We start from the raw sequence: 20,529 nt of genomic DNA, 5'->3' as shown, positions 1-20,529 counted from the left end.
AACCCTTCATACGTTTAATTTGTGAATTTTGTAAATAAATAAAATTGCCCTTAAAACGTGAAAGGACGGTCAAAAAAAATGGAAAATTTTATTTAAAATCAATTTTAGAACAATTTTGAACAGCCAGAGACTAAATTGGAGCATTTTAAAACTCGAGGACTAAATTGGACACTTGCTAATAGCCAGGACTATTTTGGGTTTATTTCTCAATAGATAAATATCAAAATCCATATTTCAGATATATGGATATATATTTATAAACATCAGCCATTTTTGTTCCAAACTTGTAGCTTATAGGATTCGTTAAATATCAGGACTCGACAAACTAAACTATGATTTATCAAAGAAAAACACAAAATTCAGAAAGCAACGACAACCAAAATATGGAAAGCAAGCTCTCTAAATTCACCAACTGACACCAAAAACTTGAATGACCAAAGGAGTAAATTTTGCAACATATGTAATGTAATAACACAATAATTCAAACGATTATAATTAAAATATTACTGCCTCAAATGAATATCTTTTTTTTTTCAATAACAAGTAAGATATTACAGCAAAAACGACCAAATTTAACAAGAAAAGGGCTGCAATAAAACGTCATGGTAACAGCTCAATTGTTTCAAAAAAATCTCCAATAATTCTTCAATCTGGGCTAGAATCGAACAATAATTACCTTCTTCAACTTATGATAAAAGCACATCCAGTTGCACTTTCATCGACACAGTGCCTTCAAAAAACCAACTCATCCATCTACAACACAGGAACACTAATCTAAGATCCAACGTTCTCATTTATCTCAAATCATCATCAAAGTGCATAAGGATATCTTTTAATCAGAATCATCAACAAATGGAAGAGATAAAAAAATTGACGAGTGAAGAAATTGGATATCTCAAATCTAATTGTCTGCCCTGAATCACGAGATCTGACAATATAAAGAAAGTTGAGGAACATATATAAAGTATAATTTAAGAAAAATTGCGAAGAAGAAATAGCAAAACGGACAATCGGATGATGATGCTTAAGAAAATTATCATAGCGAGAAAAATATTTGGGGGTGAATGCCTATCAATTAGCTATAAAATGCAGCTTAGTTTATTTCATTCAATGACATTCATCCTTATCTGATTTTAACTTGTATGTTTTCCATTCGTGGAAAATCTCAGAGGCTATCTGAAACGAATAAAATCAAGATCAAATAATGGAATAGAATAAGTTATGAACAACTTCTCACTTCTCAATGTGTGACTGTGTGTCTATAACATGCACAAAATGAAGTCTCTATATTTGGTTACAAAAGAACTATAAACTATGATACTTTTTGAAACTATAAATAATGATCTTACCCCTGAATAGGGAAGCCATAATAATTTTTCCCTGCTAGTGTAATCTTCCTCCCTCACCCTCAAAAACTACAGTTCCATTTGTTGGAATCAGAGTGGCCTGAAATGCTCTCCCGGTACCTGATGCATTGCTTTCATTGTCTACTAAACCACTTCCTCAATGAAGATAGTAGCAAAAACAAATATGGTAGAAGGAACTCATACTATATGACACATTTTTAAGAGGTAAAAACGGATGTGACACATTTTAGCTATTCAAAGTTGATCAATTCGTTTTGTATATCATATGACGGAGGAACAACAATTCATTAATATATCGGTGCAGATAGATGGACCAGCCATGAGTTGGTATCAAAGGATGTATTCGAAAAAATAACTATTCTCTTGAAACAATTTCAAAGGAAGTTTTCCATAAAGTTTAGGTATTCTGCCATGTCAGGACTTGCAAGGCAAATTGACTAAGTTACATCAAACTTCATAAGCTCAAGACTTCCATTGTCATTTTGAGGAACTGTCTAATCAAATTTCTGGTACACTTATTCCTTTTTTTCAAATTTCTTTTGAATCAGGTCTTCATGGAGATATTTGATGTGAAGTGCGGGTATTGCAACCACATTTTCTACTACAAACAGTTTAGTTGACAAAACCTAAGGAATATCGTGTGCAGAAGACCAACATACAACTTTTGTTTGCACAAGTTTTAGAGACCAATCCTTCTAAGCATGCCCTGGCATTGTTAGCAATGCCAACTTTGTCTAATTTGATGCCAAATAGATCCACAAAGACCTCTCTTCAAGTACACCGCTTGATGACAGATCGATTAGATTAATGATGGGTGCAAGGCCTTTGTTTCCATGCAAATTGCAATGAATAGTGTCATCATGGCCATCTAAGCAAATATGCAGAACAAGACCACAATTTCACTACTTCTACCCGTAATTGTCTTGATAATCCTGCATGCAACCTCATACTTCCAACAAGCTCCATAACATTTTATTCATGCGCTTAGCCACACCATTCTGTTGTAGTGTTCTTGGAACAATGACCTCATGCCTGATCCCTTTCGTAGCCGAAAATTCCTAAATCTTTGATCATGGTTGCTGAGGACCCGTTGAGTTTTTTCTTCGCACTGACACGAGATTTTTGAATGCTATGTAGATTCAAAGTTTTTGGTTGTTTAAATAATCAAAACCATCATCAAAAGTAGTAAACCACCTTGAAAGGTAAAAATACAACTTTTACGATGGATAAGATTATTCAAACTAAGAAAATATTGGGTATCTGCACTGATCTGTAATTAAACCTGATAGGGCATTTCACCTATCTAATTTGAATACTAGATAGAGTTTAGATTAGTTATGGGGTCATTTCTTTCCTATAGGGGCAAACCCATATAATTAATTACATCTTAAGCAACAAATGTTACTTAAAAAAACAATCGATTAAGGCCACAGTTTTGTCCTCATGAAATTTCTAAGTTCAGGTTTCCACAATTGGACATTAGATTTCCAAATGACTCAAAAGTTAAAAAGTTATTAACGGAAGTCATAAGGAAAAAAAGAAAGAGACAATTGAAGATACCGAGAAAACCTCAGTAATATCCCATACTATATTATTTTTTCACATTTTTTATTTTTTAAATAAAAATTCAATGTTTCACCCTAATGTTTTGTTAGAATGTTATGATTTATATTGCACAACATACAATCATGCAGGAGTCTAAAGATATGAATTTGTCATAATTAGACGAACCACCTCGGAGTCCCAATTTGAAACTTCGGTGCCTTCACCTAAAAAAAGGAAAACAAGCAAAGCAATGGGCTTATAGCCCTGCCTGGAAAGAGCTGTCATCTAAACCATCTAATCACATTCAAAACTATGCATGGCCGGTCTCGATGACGCAAGATAGGGTAGATTGTTGTTTATTAGAAGTTGTAGGCCTTACAACTTGATTATAAATCGAGTTGCCTAGATTTGTATGCTATGTATAATATCCTAAGACTAATGCAAACATATTTTGAAATTTCAAATTTAAATGTTTTATATCTCGCCACAATTAAATGAATAGGTTTAATTGGTGTTGAGTGCATCGAAGCAAGCTTTGTAATAGGTTACGCAAGTCCTTGATGAAGAATGCATAGAAGGTCAGTTCGAAAAGCCAATTGATATGCACAGACAAAATTCACTCTATAAGGCAGTAGTACTCACGAGTCAAACCACCCATTTTCGTGCAATGTGTGAGGGTCTGAAGACAAGGAATATGAGCAATATGTTATGCATATGTCTACAGATCATGTTATCGTTCATATTCCTAAACCGAAAGAGAGTTTCTACTCGATTTTATTTGATGTCAATTGAGCTTGTTTAAATATGTTCCTTTGGTTGTGAATACAGTGATTTATGTGGTTTTGGTTATGAATTTTATTTTGAAAAATTAAGTTGAAGTTGTTTAGGTTGGGATAGAAGACTTAGTCCTTAGGTGAGTCTACCGGTAATCCAGACAAAATACATAAATATAGATATCGACCTATAATTTGGACAGACCCTAACTTAATGTCAGACTCGTCAACTAAGATCATTCAAACTACCGTTGATGGTTTAGTTGAGGTTCATCCTTCACTTTGTGCTTTGTCTTCTTTTGGATGGTTTGGATGTTTATAGTCAATTGATCACAACACTTTCTAACTCTATAAAAAAAGAAGACTCAAAGGAAAAATCCTAGGTTACTACAACAGCTTATTTATTTATAGCAACCCTAAAAAACATGGTTAGCACTGGATAACAAGTAAAGTAAATCTAATGCGACATTTTGAATATTGTCTTTAGAAGACCTGCAAAATAAAATTAGAATTCTCCGCATTTATTTTAATCAAGTAAATTATTAATATTTTTATTTAGGACAACCTGTCAAAATGCAAATGGCTTTCCGTCGTCCAGGGGTTGTCAGGTTCCCTGATCTACTTAGTTCAAAGAGGCAGTCAAGCTTACTCCAACCGGAAGATTCCTGTCAACAATCATGGGATGTGTCATCAAAGAGATCTTTGTAAATCCAGGTAATAAGGTTAAAGTTGTGTTTGGTGATTTTTTTTATTAAGATTTCATTTAAGTTTTAATGTCTTTTTTCGGATTTTAATGAGTTGAAAGTTTTCAGACTTCTTAAACGATTAAATTTTGTGATTATATTTTTATTTTTGATGTTGAAACGATCTGATTAAGATCACATGGTTCCGTCCTCTCGAGGTCATTGAATTTGTGGTTTAATTAGTCAAGAGTGACTGGAAGGCACTTCATTAACTGTCATGGGTTGCCTTCTCCAAAGTTCTTTCTCAAACCACGTTGTGTTCTACAGTTGAAGTTTAAGTTTTGATGATTTTTTACGATGTGTTTTATGTCATGTCCTTTATGTTTATTACAAACTTTGGATTCAACCCATATTGTCTCTGGGATGTGTTTTTAAATCAAGTGTGTTTTTATTCTCTGATAAGAGGTCAAACACTCCTTAACCTTAGTTACTGGTCAATTTTGAGTTTGGTTCAGGTTATCATAGGTTAGCCCGAATTGTATTTAAGTTGATTTGGATCGGCCCAAGTTAGGATGGGTTGATCAAGTTGGATTTGAATTGATTTGGATTACCCAGGATAGGCTGGGTTGACCCTAATATGTTTAAATTTAATTTGGGTTAGCCGTAGTTAGGTTGAGTTAACTCGAGTTTGATTTAAGTTAATTTGGATTAACCCAGATTAGACCGGGCCGACCCAAGTTGGTTTAAGTTGAGTTGGGTTAACCCAAGTTAGGTCGAGTTGACCTAGGTTGGTTTAATATTGAGTTTGGGTTAGCCCTGATTAGGATGGGTTAATACAAGTTTAATTAAGTTGGTTTGGGTTAGCCCAGGTTAGGTCGTGTTGATTCAGGTTTGATTAAATTGATTTGGGTTAACCCATGTTAAGCAAGGTTGACCCAGGTTTGATTAAGTTGATTTGGGTTAACACAGGTTAACACAGGCTAGGTCAGGTTGATTAAGTTGATTTGGTTGAGTCAAGTCTAAGTTAGGTTAGGTTGAGTTAGGTCTAAATTGAGTTAGACCTGAGCTAAGTTTAAAGTTGGTTTAGGGTTCGATCTATGTTTAGGTTAGACCAAAGTTAAACTCAGAATTGACTTGAGTCAGGTCTAAAAGTTGGGTTAGACCTTAATTAAATTTAGAATTTGAGTTAAGTTGGATTTAAAGTTAGGTCTAAGTTGGGTTAGACATGAGTTAAGATTTGATTAAGTCAAGTTTAAGTTGGGTTAGACTTGAGTTAGATTTTAGATTAAATTGAGTTAGATCAAGCCTAAGTTGGGTTAGACCAAAGTTAGGTTTTAGTTTAGGATTTGGTTAAGTCAAAGTCTAAGTTGGATTAGACTTGAGTTAAGTTTTAGTTTAGGATTTGAATTAGGTTGGATTAGGCCTAAATTAGGTTAGACCTAGATTGGAATTATGGTTAAGTTCAGTTAAGTCAAGTCTGAGTTAGGTTAGACTTGAACTAGGCTCAAATTGTGCTTAAGTCGGTTGAGAGCTCAGAATTTGGGATTGGGGTTAGGTCTAGATTGGGTTAGACCTATGTTGAGTTTTAGGTTAAGGGTGCGTTTGGGGCAGCTTATCGGCTGTGGCGGCGTTTTGAAAACGCCGCCTCACCGTTTGGATCGTGTTTTGGGAGAACTTATATGAAAATGGAGTTTTTATTTTACATTAAACGCAGGCCGCTAGTCGGATCCCGCGGTCTGCGTTCGCGAAAAATTTTGGCGAGGCTGCCCTCGTCCCGGAATGTGAAGCTCTCACGAGCCCTTCCTTCCTCTCTAAGCTCACGATCAAGCGTCTATAAGCTGCTCCGTTGTCGCTAGCTAGAAAGGCGAAGGGATCGATGCTTGCAGAGACCATCGAAACTCCCATCCTTCTCATTCCTCAGTTCTGCTCCGACCAGTAACCATCAAAGAAAGTAAGGATTCTCTCCTCCAACCCGCCACGAACCTCTTCGCCATTCCCCACCTCCGTAGTCTCTTATCCAAGGCTTTTCACACGCTATCACGCAAGCAGCCAAACTCTCTCCTCCCCTTCCACTATCCTCTCCCCAATCATCCCCCACAACGCCGACCACCTCATGCGATTCTCCATCGGAACTCCCCCGGTCCAAGTCCTCGCCGTCATGGACACCTGCAGCGACCTCACGTGCCTCTGTTGCCACCCCTGTTCCGACTGTCTAACCTGCAAAGTTCATCTTCTTAACCCATTTCTCTATTCCTCCTTCCAATCCCTCCCCCCACCTCCCAAAACTGCATTTTATTCCTACGAATACTGCTACGGACCTCCGGAATCCTCTCCACTGAAACGCTCACCTTCGAATCCACTAACGACGAACCATCTCCATCCCGGAGAAAAAGCAGATGTTGATTCAAGTTTAGGAACACGAGGTAAGATAGATGGGGAGAAAATTGAATAAATGGCTGGTGCAAGTTTTTGAGCAATGAGCTTCCATATGTGTGGGGATTTTTTGGAGAACTTTCACTTGAATTGTTGTGCATATGTAAATGCAGAAGAATTGGTTGTTTAACAATATTTTCTAGCAGTTTGAACTTTCTCCCACAAGATATTATGTTTGTGTCTCTAGAATTTGTTTTGAAAAGTTTTACATACACACAACTCATCTCTTTTGTATTTTCATGTCTCTGATTGGGAAATGAGTAAATTTTTGGATGCTCTGTTTGTGTCGAAAGAGTCTGAGGGGGTTTAATTGATTTTAAAATAACTAAGGGATATATATTACAATTTTGTAGATAACATTACAAATTTTGCATGTCAGATTGTTCATTTAACTAAAAAAATCTGTAAATAAATTGTTTACAAAACACAAACCAAACAGCTAAACAACTTATTAGAAACAGAGGGCATAAGAATCAATTGTTTTCCAAACTCACAAACTAAACAGACAGACAGTTTATCCGGATGAGTTGCTAATCACTAACTTATCAGAATAAGTTGGATAAGCTGCAGCTGCCCCAAACAGACCCTAAGTTTAATATTTGAAAATTAAGTAAGTTAAATTAGGTCTAAGTTGGGTTAGAACTATGTTGGAATAAGTTTAAAATCAAGTTTAAGTTGGGTTAGACTTGAGTAGGGTTATATTTAGTTAAGTCATCTGAGTTAGGTTAGACTTGAACTAGGTTTTAGTTTAGGACCTGGTTAAGTCAAGTCTAAGTTAGGTTGGACTTAAGTTAAGTTTGGGATTTAATCGAGTTAAGTCTAAGTTTGGTTAGGCCTAAGTTAGATTAAGTTTAGAATTTGGTTGAATCAAGTTTAGGTTGGGTAGACTTGAGTGGAGTTAACATTAGTCAAGTTAGGTTTAAGTTGGGTTTGACCTAAGTTATGTTTCAGGTTAGAGTTGAGCTAGGTCTAGGTTAGGTCAAACCTAAGTTAAATCTTATTCATTAAGATGATTCCATAATTATGGGTTTAACCCTCTTCAATTCATTTTAAAGTTTTCATTAGAAGGTAGTCCTAAGGTTTTCTGAGTTGGTTTTCTATTTAATTTAAGTTTAGAAGACAACTTGGCTAAAATACAAAATTTGCAACTTTACAAATCTACCACTAATGCACTAATTTCATTTTTAAATTTTCAGATGTGAAAATACTTATTTTAGTGTTTAGGGTTCCAAACCTATTTTTTCTTTTTAATTTCCAATTTAATTTATAATTTTTTATTTTATTTTTTATAATTATTTTTAAAATAATTATAATTTTGATAGGAAATTAAACATTTAGGTGATAGGGATGTCCCATAACTTTAGAAAAATCGAGAAACATCCTTAACGATAGAAGGAATAATCTGTGAAAATTTCAATTTTTTTTTGTTTTCTATTTATTTTTTTATAATTAAAATACTCGATGTGGTATTTAATTAATTAAAAATTAAATATAATTTAATTATTTTATTTTTTTTATTTTTATTATTTTCTCCTCTCTTCACTGAGTTCAGAGGTATTTTTATTTTACTTTTCTAATCTTTATTTATTAAGATACGACTTTTTAAAGTTTATAGGATTTTTCTAGATTTAAATAATTAAAAAAATCTAAATATCTCACTTATTTGCGTCGACGCTGTGTCATTCCTTGTACGCGTCGAAGATCCATGTGGTGCTCCAGAGTTGGCTGACCTTTTCACGTAGAAGCTGAGGTGGCCTGCAATTCACTACGATCCTCTTCGTGGTTCCGCTATTTGAATTGATCTCCGTCGTCTGTTTCAAATACACGGAAACAAAAGACATCGATTTATCGTCGCAAAGAGTCTGTGAACCGAGAACTGTCCGCACTCTAGGATCAAGATCTTCCTCGATACTTAACCAAATTGTACGAGATTTGTTCCTATAGCTTCATCTAGGTGAGACGAACTTATCTGTATGGCTAAATGAGCATGCATTGTAGTTTTGCTTAATAAAAAACCAAACTGAAGGCAAAAATGGTGAGTTCAAGCCATTACATTATTCCAAGTGGTGAGGTCTCGATTGGGCTTGACAAAGAGGATCATAGCTCCTCCTTGCTCCAATTTGGATTGAAATTGGGCATACCTATGAGCAAGACCAAATGGGGCCACAGTTTAATGTTGAACTATGGTGGAGGCTGCAGGAAGGCTCGATTTTGATTGGGGAAGTGAAGCTAGGTCTCTGTGAAGCTTTTGGGAGGGTTAAATTGAGGTTTTGGAGAGGCTGTTGTCAAAGGCGTAAAACGCCCTGAATTTCAGTGGTGAAATTGTGGCAATGGTGTGGATGGAATGACCTAAGGATGGTGGAGATGGGCCGCTAGGGTCTGTGGGTGTGGGAGCAATTTCGGTGTTGGAGGCAGAGGGTCTTAGTGAGGGTTTGGAGAGCTTGGTCCTGTGTAGAAGCTTGCGGGTTGGGGCTATTTATAGTCGTGGGAGGCCATTGGAGAGGACATGGATGGCTTGGGGAAGCTTTGGGGGCTCATCAGAGCTTGGGCAGAGGGATTTCAGAAGCTTCTGGGCAGTGGAGAATGTTTTCTTCATTTTTGAAGTGCTTGACCATTGAGGCTCCAATGGGGAAGAAGATGACATGGCATGGCCAAGGCATGAGGGGATTGGGGAGCTTTTGGTTTGGTGGCTAAGACCAGAGTTGGCCTGGTTTGAATCATCCTTGGCCTGAGTTTAATTCCCCAATGTTTGAACATGGGTGAGTTCGACTTGGGTGACAAGTGTTAGTCCCCTTAGCTAAGTGTGCATGATTTGTCCTTTATGTATTTACTTTGTGTTTAATTTTTCTTTTAATTAATTCTTATTTGGGTTGTAGTGTCATGGTAGGTTATTTGGGTTATGTGAGTGATGTGTGTCATGGTTGACCCACGGGTAATGGGCTATGAGGGATGGGCGAAGGGCTCTCCCATGATAGCTTGGGTTTTTGTGATTAAGCCTAGCCTTGAGCAATTAAGGTTAGCCTAAAAAGGATTAAACTTAATGGTTCTTCACAATTAGCATATCTAAATAATTATGTTAATTGCGAAGGTTACCTCCCTAATTTAATTTTTGACTTTTTAAGTGACTACAGCCTTGACATTTTGACTCAATTTCGATTTTATTCTGATAGGTTTAGTTGTTCATTAATTGATTTGATTATTTGGTGAGTTTTAGTGATTTTAAAATTTAGGATTAGGTTGTTGTGTTTAGGGTAATTTTAGGGCCGGTTGGTGTTGGAAAAAATTAGGTGAGACCAAAGTTTGACTTTGATGACCCACCCCTCCCCTTGCTTTGAATTTTGATGTAATGAGATTTTCAGGACTTTTAGGGTAATGTGGTCAGAGATAAAATCCTTCATTGGCCTAGGATTAATCTCCTGCCTAATGGGTTTTTATTAGGCCAAAAAGAATTCCAGGGGTAGTCAATGGGTCATTAGGGGGACTCCTAGAACGCATGGGCAGCCTTTCCAACTACAGAAATTCAAATTGGGCTTCCACTAGTCTAAACCACAACCATCTCAACCAAGGGCTGAGAATTTGGGCTTAACCTCAGCAAACCTTAAGTGAATGTAGAATTGGTTAGAAGACCTATATGGGTGAGTTCCATCTCTAGTCATCTCAGAAGGTCACTAGAAAATCATAAAACTAGATCCTAGGCTTCTACAGAGAGAAAATAGGCCCTCACAAAAGTGAGGTTAACAATTGTACTTGCCCCCATTATTTGAACTTGAGACACTTTGACCTCAAGTTTTTTTCATTTTCCACCATGGAATTGTACTTTGTAAACACTTCAATTACTTTAAATTTATGCTTTAAGAAGTAAACACATCTTTTTAGTGTGATCGTCAATGAAAGTGACATTAGTGGGAACCTCCAATGAGCTTACTGGAATAGGACACCATACGTGAGTATGCACTAACTCCAGCTTCTTAGACTTCACTAATGACCCATTTTAGAGAAAAAAACTTTCATTTACTTGTCATATACACAATGTCCGTAGAAATCTCTATAGCCTTCAAACCCTGAAGCTTATTCTTATAAATTATGGACTTCATATATTTATGGCTCATATGGTTAAGCTTGAGGTGACATAGACTTTGGTTCCAACACATCAATGAATTTTAGCATCTCATTGATCAGATAAATAGTGCATTCAATATTACCCCGAATTATCACCATTGCCCGTCTGGTCACCTTCTCCAAATCACCTGAAAAAGTAGTCACATACCCAAGGTTGTCAGTTGGCTCACCGAGATCACATTTTTCTTCAGGCTTGGAATATGTCTAACTTCACTAAGTTTTTAAATTGTTCCATTTGACATTTTAATATACTCTTTCCAAAGATATTGCGGGCTTAGTTATCTCCCAAATAAACCTTTCTTAGATCATTATGAGTATAATTTTTAAACAACTTTTTATTGGGGCATGCATAAAAAGAGGCACATGAATACTGAGATTCAGTATTGACTAAATAATAAACCAGGGGGTCACTTTGAATTTCTCCTGTTGAAACATTTGTAGAGAGATTCTTGTTTTGGCCTCTGCCACCAGAGCTTTGCAATCTTTCTTGAAATGTCATTTCGTCACGTAGTTTCAGCAATCACATTTGTCATTTCCTTTCCCTGACCCAGACTTTCCTCTTCTGGACTTGAATCTATCTATGTGCTTTTATTCCTGTCCAATTTACTCGCCTGTTTTGGCATTCAACGTAGAACCTGAAGATTCACCATTTGTTATCTTTCTACAATTTTTTTATTCAACACTAACCCCATGATGTCATTGAAGTTCAACATCATATGACCTGAAGAGTTACAATTGTGACCAATCCATCACAATTGTCTCACAACGGAGACAAAATTAAAAGTTTCTTGGCCTCATCATCAAATTTGGTTCCCACATAACACAACTAGCTAGTCATAGTATCGAAATTGTTTAAGTGTTCAACCATCGAATTGTCTTTAGTCATCTTCATATTGAAAAACCTTTTCATCAAAAAACATTAGTTGAAGCTGAAGGTTTTTCATAAATTTGTCTATGTCGCCATGAGATCCATCTCAATTTTCTCATTCGCTATGTTGAACCCAACAAAAAAAGAAAGTGAAAGGCGGATCAAATCTAGGGTTGTTTGATCTAGCACTTCTCATTTTTTCAAAGTCATCGTTTCAAGCTTCTTGGTGATTCTTTGTAGTGACAAATATAATTTATCATGCAACAAATCTTCCACTTGTATTTTCTAGAACATAGAGTTTGATCCATTGAACTTCTCTACTTTGCACATTGCTTTGTCGGCTATTGCTCCCACTTGAATCAAAAGTTTCGATAAAGAAATTCTAGCTTCGATACCACTTGATGGGACGGAAACTTACGTTTCGATAGATTTACAATCAAAACCACAACGTGAAAAATCTGAAGCAAAAATGCACAAAAAAATAAGTACAAAAAATACACAAAGATTTAACACAAAAAACCAAAAAACGGGAAAAAAACCAAGAAGCCACACCAAAATTTTACTATGAAAGGAGAAATGTACAGATATCTTCACCGCTCAAATCTTTTCTCTACAGCACTGTAACTTACAATAATTCCGTTCTAAACCCTTTTTAGATCGCACTGGAGAAATCATATGCTCTGAAACCAGCCTCTCGAACTTCACTGTTCCTGAGAAAGCCCTTCGAGAGTTCACTACATGCAAGCAAAAGTATTTACGATCCGTGGTGAAGGGGTTAAATCCCAAACCGTATGCAAACTGCTCCTAGCGCCTACACATCCTGAGCAATGCTTTCTCGCTGGCTTGGGTTCAAGTCACGAATCTAATAGGCACCGCCCTTACTAATCTAGGTGAGCGGGAACCCAAAGTGGGTGCCTAGGCCCCACCTTCACTAGATCCAAGTGCCTGTGTCCAGATCTAGCGTCCCGGCGCCCCCGTTTATCCTGGTGTCACTTGTGTTGCCTTCTAATAAGGGTCTAGACCTTACAAAATACGTGAGAGAATGTGAATTCAAAGGCTATTAAAGGAACCTAAAGTTGAGATGAAAGGCAATTAAAATGTTCACTGATAGCCTAGGGAATATTAACATAGCAAAAAATAATGTGCGTCATCACAAAACAAAACACATCGAGATTGACTGATGCTTCATTTCAGAAATGATTAACAATGGAATTCTTCAACTTAGCTATGCTCCCGCAATACTGCAAATTATTGATATTCTCACCAAACTATTATCAAGAGTCAGTCATGATGAATTGAAGTCCAAGCTTAGTTTGTACAATATATATAAACCAGCTTAAAGGAGAGTGTAGTAAAATGCAAATCTGCATTAGGAAGGAAATTTTTCCTTCTCTCAGAATATACTCCAATAATGATATTTCCCTTATTTTTATTTTCTATTTTATGTTCTTTCCTTTTTAGATGGATTCCTCTTTGTTTCCTTTCATTATTTATATATATGTTGTGTAGTGTAACGGATGTGAAAGAAGGGAATAAAATTATTTTCTAGATTCTACACTGTGCTAGTGTAATCTTCTTACCCCACCCTCTGAAACTTCGCTTTCATTTATTGGTGTCCAAGCAGCTCAAATGCTCTAGAGGTTTTTGGAACCTAAAACAGTCCTAATAAAGCGAAGTCCGGAACTCCATAGTACATTGTTTTGATCAAGGACAAGAAACCGCAAGTTAGAATTCTATATCTGCTGGGAAAAGACTAAGAACTACAGTTGGCATAAATGTGCCATAGAAATTTCAAGACATGACCCAACCAAAGGCTGCAAGATTTAGCAACTGGACAGAATCGAGAAGACAAAAAACAAGTTTTGAGGCCATTGGATCGCCATTTGATTCAGGTTAAGTTCAACAGGCCTTGAAGGAAACCAACAAGCACACTCTCACATAACACACTATTGTTTTATTGAATTATGCACCAAGAGCATGTTTTTGAACAGGTACCATTGAACAAGCTCATTTAAAACTTAACAAACAACTCCATCAAAAAAGGTAAACAACTTCAGATTGCAGGCAAGGTTACTCTGGGGCGGGTCTTAATGGTAATCACAAATCAAACTGATTGGCATTCTCGTAAGTAAAACGATTCAAAAAATAAATCATAAAGAAAATGCACAAGTTCCATAAAAATGATGTTTCTCTGCGGGGAAAAGCATCACAATAACTTATATTTTCCGAACAGCTGAATAATGAAGGCTAACTACAAGCCTAAAATGTTAAACTTAAAGTAACCTTAAAAAAACACAAAATGAATGACGATAAATAAATATCACTTCAACATCTATCCAAAGGGTTCAAATGCCCTACTTTTTGTCTATTACAGTCAATCACTCTTCTAATAATTCAGTCTTATCCAGGACCTCGCTTGTATCCTTCGGATCTTCATACATCATCACTGCCAGCTGATTATGAATAAAGCATATGAGTGTGGAATTTACACAAATCAATAATTCATACATTATTATTCAAAATTATTCAGTTATTGGTCAGATTATGAATGACCACAATAGCCAAATACCTAATTTGACATGCTCTTAGATTCGTTAACAGGACCACAAGTGTGGCATAATGAGTTTTCTGTGGGTCATACCAAGCAAATAAACTGCATCAAGCTTTTGAATAATAAGACAGAGACATCAGATTTCTCTAATTTTAAAAACTTCATATAAAGTTGACTAGATATACTACTGGTAAATGAGAGCAACAGAACTTTCCCACGACCATAATATTTTAGCATCTAAAAAATCATTAGAGCAAGGGTTTACTGCACTCTCCTAGGCCATAGAAATTTAGCATGCCCGGTAGAGCTTGATCCCGCTATGCCCACTGGATTCTCATCTTTGTTATGGTCCACTGCCCAGGCATTAAACTGTAGGCACTTGGACTTTATAGATAAATGCGTATGTTTTAACCTTTTGGATTTAAATGACAAATAAGATATTGCCAAGTTAAACACAGTTCCTGAAAGTGTACAAGAATTTTTGTGATTCTGTGGTCTAAAGTGTAACATTTAATTTGCTAGAAGACGTGATCTGGAAAAATGAAAAATAAAAAAGAGGCAAGAGGATAAAGAGAAAGAATCAGGTTGACAAGAGGATGTGTAGAACGTTGGAAATGAAATTGGATCAACCCACCAACAAAGGGGAGGAAAAAATACTTGGTTTCTGCACATCTCCCATCACCTTCTTAGTTCCCACCGCCACTAAGATTAGAAACTTCAGCATGCCATATGCATTAAACTCACGTATGTCCATTTCTCCACAACAACAACAACAACAACAACAACAACAACAAAGTTTTAATCCCACTCACGTATGTCCATTTCTCCACAACGAGTTATAAAAAAATTACAATGGCAACCTAAAATGAATATGATAAGCAAAGAGGGCTGAAGGAAAAGAAAGTGACAAAATTGTGAACTTGAACATTCTAGAGGGACTTAAAGCACAAGATGCATGTACATTGTACTTTTAAGAAAAAACATGAGCACATCACTTATTTTTTTTTGGTCGAGTAATATAGGTTACTTCTTCTAAATAAAAATAAAATACAAAAAGACGTCAAACCATTCAAAAAAAACAAAATTTAAGTATGAAATACACATTAAATATTTCTCGACATACTTAGTACCAAAACCTTACAAAATATGTTTCTCTGTTTTTTATTTCATGCCTGATACTGATCCATTGGTGCATGTTGAGGTACTACAGGTGAAAGTATGGACTCAAGGGAGATCAATTGAAATCCAAGTACTCAACTATGATATCAACTCGGAAAAATGAATCCTTGATTATACATTCCAAAAGAGCGCAAAATAATTGAAGTTGGCCAAGTTAGTAGGTTGAGCTTCATCAAATATCATCTTGTCCTACACAAGAAAAAATGCAATAAAAAACCTCTTTATCATAAACTAAGCAACACACAAGAAGAATGGCAAATGATCGTGGTCAAAGAAAAAAAAAAACTATAATGCAAACAAATCAGTTGATGTAGCAAACAGGAAATTTTAACTGAATATCCTGTACCAATTTCATGAGTTTACTACAAGACATGTTATGGATCATAATTGGTATAAGAGAATCAAAGAGAAAAGAACACCTTGAAGTCAATCGCAAAATGTAGCATTAATGAAAGAAAAATAAAAAAAATAAACGAAGAGCTATGAATAAGGGATGAGGCAAAAATGTGCATTCAAATTCGAAGTCGATGGGTAGCTATAAAAGAACCACAGCAAAATCAGTAATGTGCAAACATGCACTAAGGATATCCAAGTGAATGAATACAACCCTAAAGGCTTTAGAAGCATAACTTACGTCTATTAGATTAATGCATATCAACAATTGAAATTGCATAAACATGAGCGTTCATATGATTCCCGAATGCATTGTTCCTTAAATAGGAACTAAACTTCACATTAAATATTTATAAAAGTGTTCTCAAGCCCATAGAAACTTTATTTTTCCATCAAAATTTACTGAAGCAGTTTGGTAGAAGGGAAAAAAGAGTCTAAAGAGGAACATGCACGCTTATAAGTTGCAGGCTTAGTTGGCTGCAGAATGTGTGTGAAGCAAAGCAGTTACACAGCCCTTTTTTCTAGGACAATGCAAGTGAAGCCAGTCGCATATATTCAGTTTCCAAGGAATAGTTAAAGGTGCTTGCTAGGGATATTCACCAAGAAACGACTTAAATTATCATCAAGGTAGTACGAGAACTTCCTGCAATCACAGATATTTACAACCTTACCATGAATTGAATTGAATCTCCTACATCCTCTTTCTTTTATATTCTTAAAACGCGGTTCCTACACTTCAAGTCATTTATCATTTTATGGTTAAAATACAAATATCATCCATTCATACAAAAATGTGGTGGCACATACACTTATAACAAGATATTGGGGTTTATATAGTCGACAGATTGTCAATCCATGGGATTGCAAAGTGAGTCACCCGTCTTACATTCATCATTAGCAATATGTAGGCCTCAAGAAGCATAAATCTAAGATATTTCTAACGTAAAAAGCAGTTTTCATAGGTGGAAAGTATTAATTGCAATCAAGAATTTTTGTTTGTATGATTAAAAAGACAATATCCGATTAGGAGAGTGGATGTTTTAGATTCGACTTATATTAAGAAAGGCAGAGGTAGACCTAGGATGACTTGGGCTTATTGTATAAAAAATGATCTTAATTTATTAGAACTAGATGAAAATACGACACTAAATAGGATGCAATGGAGAAAAACGACTCATGTAGCCGACCCGACGTAGTGGGAATAAGGCTTTATTGTTGTTGTTGTTGTTGATTACAAAGACAAGATCCCTAATCATATCCACAAAATTTAAATCATTTCTCTTCTACTCTAGGAAAAAGGGGCCCTGAGTTTTTTATGTTTTTTTCCCCCAACAATTTTACCTCAATCCAAAATCCTCTCCACGACCTATCCACCGAGACTCCACCTCCAACTAACGTCGCAAGACACTTGCTCAACCAAAAAAATCCAATTTTCTTTTTAAAAAAAAAAATCCTATATTTCAGAAGTTGTTGGCCAATCCAATGATCTTAATCAAACTGTTGTAGATGAGTACCAAAACTTTCAAACTTCATTAATATTGATTGGAAGAAATAACCTCATTTGTACCTGATTGTAAAAGGATTTCTCAAAGGAAAGCGAAAGTTGAGCAACCTTAATGGCCCCATACCAAGTGAAGATGATCTTAATTTTGCTATACTGTAGAATATTCCTTAGCTATGTCCTAGTTGACATATTCAATTATACCAGAAATCAATTGAATCAACATGTTCTTGACAATACCCAAGGATATTTGGGATGCAATTAGGGCTATAATCGAGCTGAGTCAAGACGAGTATGCCATGATTTGGACTTTGCTTGGTTGAATCATAAGTTGTTCGTATTCGGTTAGAGCTTGAGACGAGCTTCAAAAATATGTTATTGCTTGGCTTGCTTAAAACTTTTAATGTCCATACTTGATTTGTGCTTGTTTATATTAATGAAAAAGCTAAAAAATCAAATGAGTATTTATTTTTTCATATAAAATTAATCATTTGATTTGGGCAATATTTTTCATATAAAACTAATAAATAAGTAAAAAAATTGAGTATTTGACTTTCTATAGGGTTATTAATAAATTATCTAATGAACCTAAATAAATAAGCAATTGAATAGATTTCAAATGAGCATCTAACTAGCTAAGATCAATTAAACAAAAAAAATATATAACTTATAATATTTTCTGCAATCAAATAACATAAATAAGCACTAACAAACTAGTTTATTTAAATAATAAAATTTAAAAAAAAAACTTTGAATTTATGTGTATGTTGATTTTAAATTATAATATGTTACTATTAAATAATTGTTAAATAAGTTCTAATTAATCAAATTTTATTTAAATAATATGCCATGTAAATATAGAATATTTAACAAGTTACGTGTTAAACAATGAATGAGTCTGTCCATAAACATTAACAAGAGATTGAGACTATATTCAAATTTGATTCATTTAAGCTCCGAGTTTTTAAAAAATATTCATACTTCTTATTTACTAATTTGAACAACCATGATCGAGTATCAATCGAGTTGTGTTTGAGTTGTTCAACAATGCATAGGTTCATTTACAGCCCAAGCTGCAATTAAAAAAAATATATTTTCAGATGCGTGAGGGTGCCTTACCCTATAAGATTAAAGAAAAATTCACACCACCAAGATACACTTGTGATCACAAATACTATAGCAAATGAAAAACCTAAACTTAAACACAATTACTACTAGTAAATTAAAATTAAATACAGTGAAAAAGATGTAATGCTAAAAAACTATTGAAAAGGAAGAGAGTTTATAAATTCTTAGTTGGACTATATGATAAATATGACCAAGTAAGCATGTAAATCTTTAAAAAAAGACCATGTCTAACCTAATGACTTGTTCTTTACCATTAAAATTAAAGAAAGAGGAGACATGGTGCTATGACAACACCAGTTAGTGAAAATATTGCCTTACTTGGCACTCCATCAAATGCAAGTAGAACTGAGCTATACAAACCTATATTTAGTCCACCAAGACCAAATAATTGAGAATATGTTTTGCAACTATTGAAAAAAAAAACAAATACAAAAGACATTTGTTATAAACTCAGAGAGCTCTATACAACAGAAACAAGCCTCCTTTTTTCTCTCTTTGGGAATGGAAAGAAACCCTCCATTACCTTATAAGCTTGCTACTATTGAAGGTTGGTGTGCTAGCAGGCCTCCCCCATGAGCTAAAATGTTGACTTGCATCAGCTGAGCAGGCAACCTTGTTGTCAAAAAGTGCATTTTGCATTACTATGTAAAAAAAGATGTTGGGAGAATAACTATGCATTAACTAGCGGAGGTTGAGATGGCAGATAGGCCATCAGATTTGTAATAATTTAAAGTTTCAACTATAACATACAATCTTTCGCACTTCCCCTCATTTGAAAAGGATGAACGAGCAAGAGAAAGAGCAGAGAGATCGACAAAAGAAATTTGTCATGCCCTAGTCGAGGACGGAAGTAAAAGCGGAAGAAGAAAAACATATGAGGTGTCGATCGACTTATATGTGAGTGAAGGAGGTCGAAGAAGAAGGGAAGAAGCAGCACCAAAGGCCGAACTCTGTGTGTAGAGGACGAGGAGAAAGGAGAAGCGTGTAGTGATTTGGGTAGAGCCACGCGGCCGAAGCTAGGAAGAAGAAGAGAGGGACGGCATCGTGCACGCTTCGTGGGTTGCGCCGCAACCAAAGGACAAAAAAGGGGAGTGAAGCTCTAGCGGTATCGTGCGTGAAGTTAGAGTTGTCAAGCCGCGTGAAAGAGAAGAGGAAGGAGATTGAGGGAAGAAGAGAAACACGGTGTTATTCTAGGTAGAGCACTGACGGAAAGCAGATGTGGAAAAGGCTCAAGCAAGAGCTTTGAGCGTGGTGGATGGGAGAAAATTTTACATCCGAAGTCCGGATGCAGCTCTGCGTGCTGACTTCCAGTAAAATGCAGCCACGTGTGATACATCGCAGAGCATATTGTGGGGTTATTGAAATGAAACCGCGGATGTTATTAGGGGGGTTACTGCAGGGTTTAAAGCAGGGGCAATTGAAGTGGAAACACGGAGATTATTGGGGATCATTGCAGGGGTTTTTGTAGGGGGTTATTGGAATGAAATCGCGGAGGTTATAGGAGGGTTATTAAATTATTGAGGCATTATTGGAGTTAAAGCATAAATAACCTCTGTAGTTCTACTTCAATAACCTCTGCGGTTCCACTTTAATATTTTTTTAGGTGAGCCCGATAAAGCACACATGGCGGTGTATTACTGAAGTCTGCACGTAGAGCTACGTCCGGAGTCCGGATACAAAAATTTTTCGACAGATAGGGCAGCCGACCGATCATGTGTAGGTAAAAAATGTGAGTTTTAATTTAGGTTAAATAAAATTTATTCGAATTAGTTTAAGTTTTAAAATATATAAAGTTAGTTAATTAAATAGATTATAATATTAACATTTATGGTTTTATGAATTTAAATAAGTTATTGCAAGTGGATGATTTGATGCTAAAGAGAATGGAGATAGCTTGTGTGCAATTTAAGCCTTGTATGATAACGATAAAAACTGAATCTTGTGGGTATTTAAGTTTTTATGATATTATTATTTGATTTACTTACTAAA

At 35.6% G+C, this 20,529-nt stretch overlaps 1 protein-coding gene across 6 annotated transcripts in view; it reads right to left on the bottom strand.

Annotated features, from left to right (window-relative positions):
• Positions 1–512: 512 nt before the first annotated feature.
• The window catches only part of LOC110036846 (protein NUCLEAR FUSION DEFECTIVE 6, chloroplastic/mitochondrial-like), a 47,343-nt gene continuing 27,326 nt past the window's right edge, over positions 513–20,529 (bottom strand). For 2 of the 6 annotated variants that reach the window (XR_002295270.1, XM_020741387.1), the window contains one exon: positions 513–753. Coding sequence is in view for 4 of the 6 variants with exons in the window: in XM_020741387.1 (XP_020597046.1) it covers positions 746–753 (8 nt within the window). In the remaining 2 variants the exon portion in view is untranslated. Of the gene's footprint in view, positions 754–13,965; positions 14,242–15,346; positions 15,708–19,120; positions 19,153–20,529 lie in introns of those variants that run through there. The other 4 variants (XM_020741384.1, XR_002295269.1, XM_020741385.1 and 1 more) reach the window with 4 other exon arrangements.

This window comes from Phalaenopsis equestris, unplaced genomic scaffold, assembly GCF_001263595.1.
Source record: "Phalaenopsis equestris unplaced genomic scaffold, ASM126359v1 Scaffold211766, whole genome shotgun sequence".
In the NCBI taxonomy this organism is placed as follows: domain Eukaryota; kingdom Viridiplantae; phylum Streptophyta; class Magnoliopsida; order Asparagales; family Orchidaceae; genus Phalaenopsis; species Phalaenopsis equestris.
Note: the sequence above shows the minus strand (reverse complement) of the source record. Positions and strands in the feature narration are given on the sequence as shown.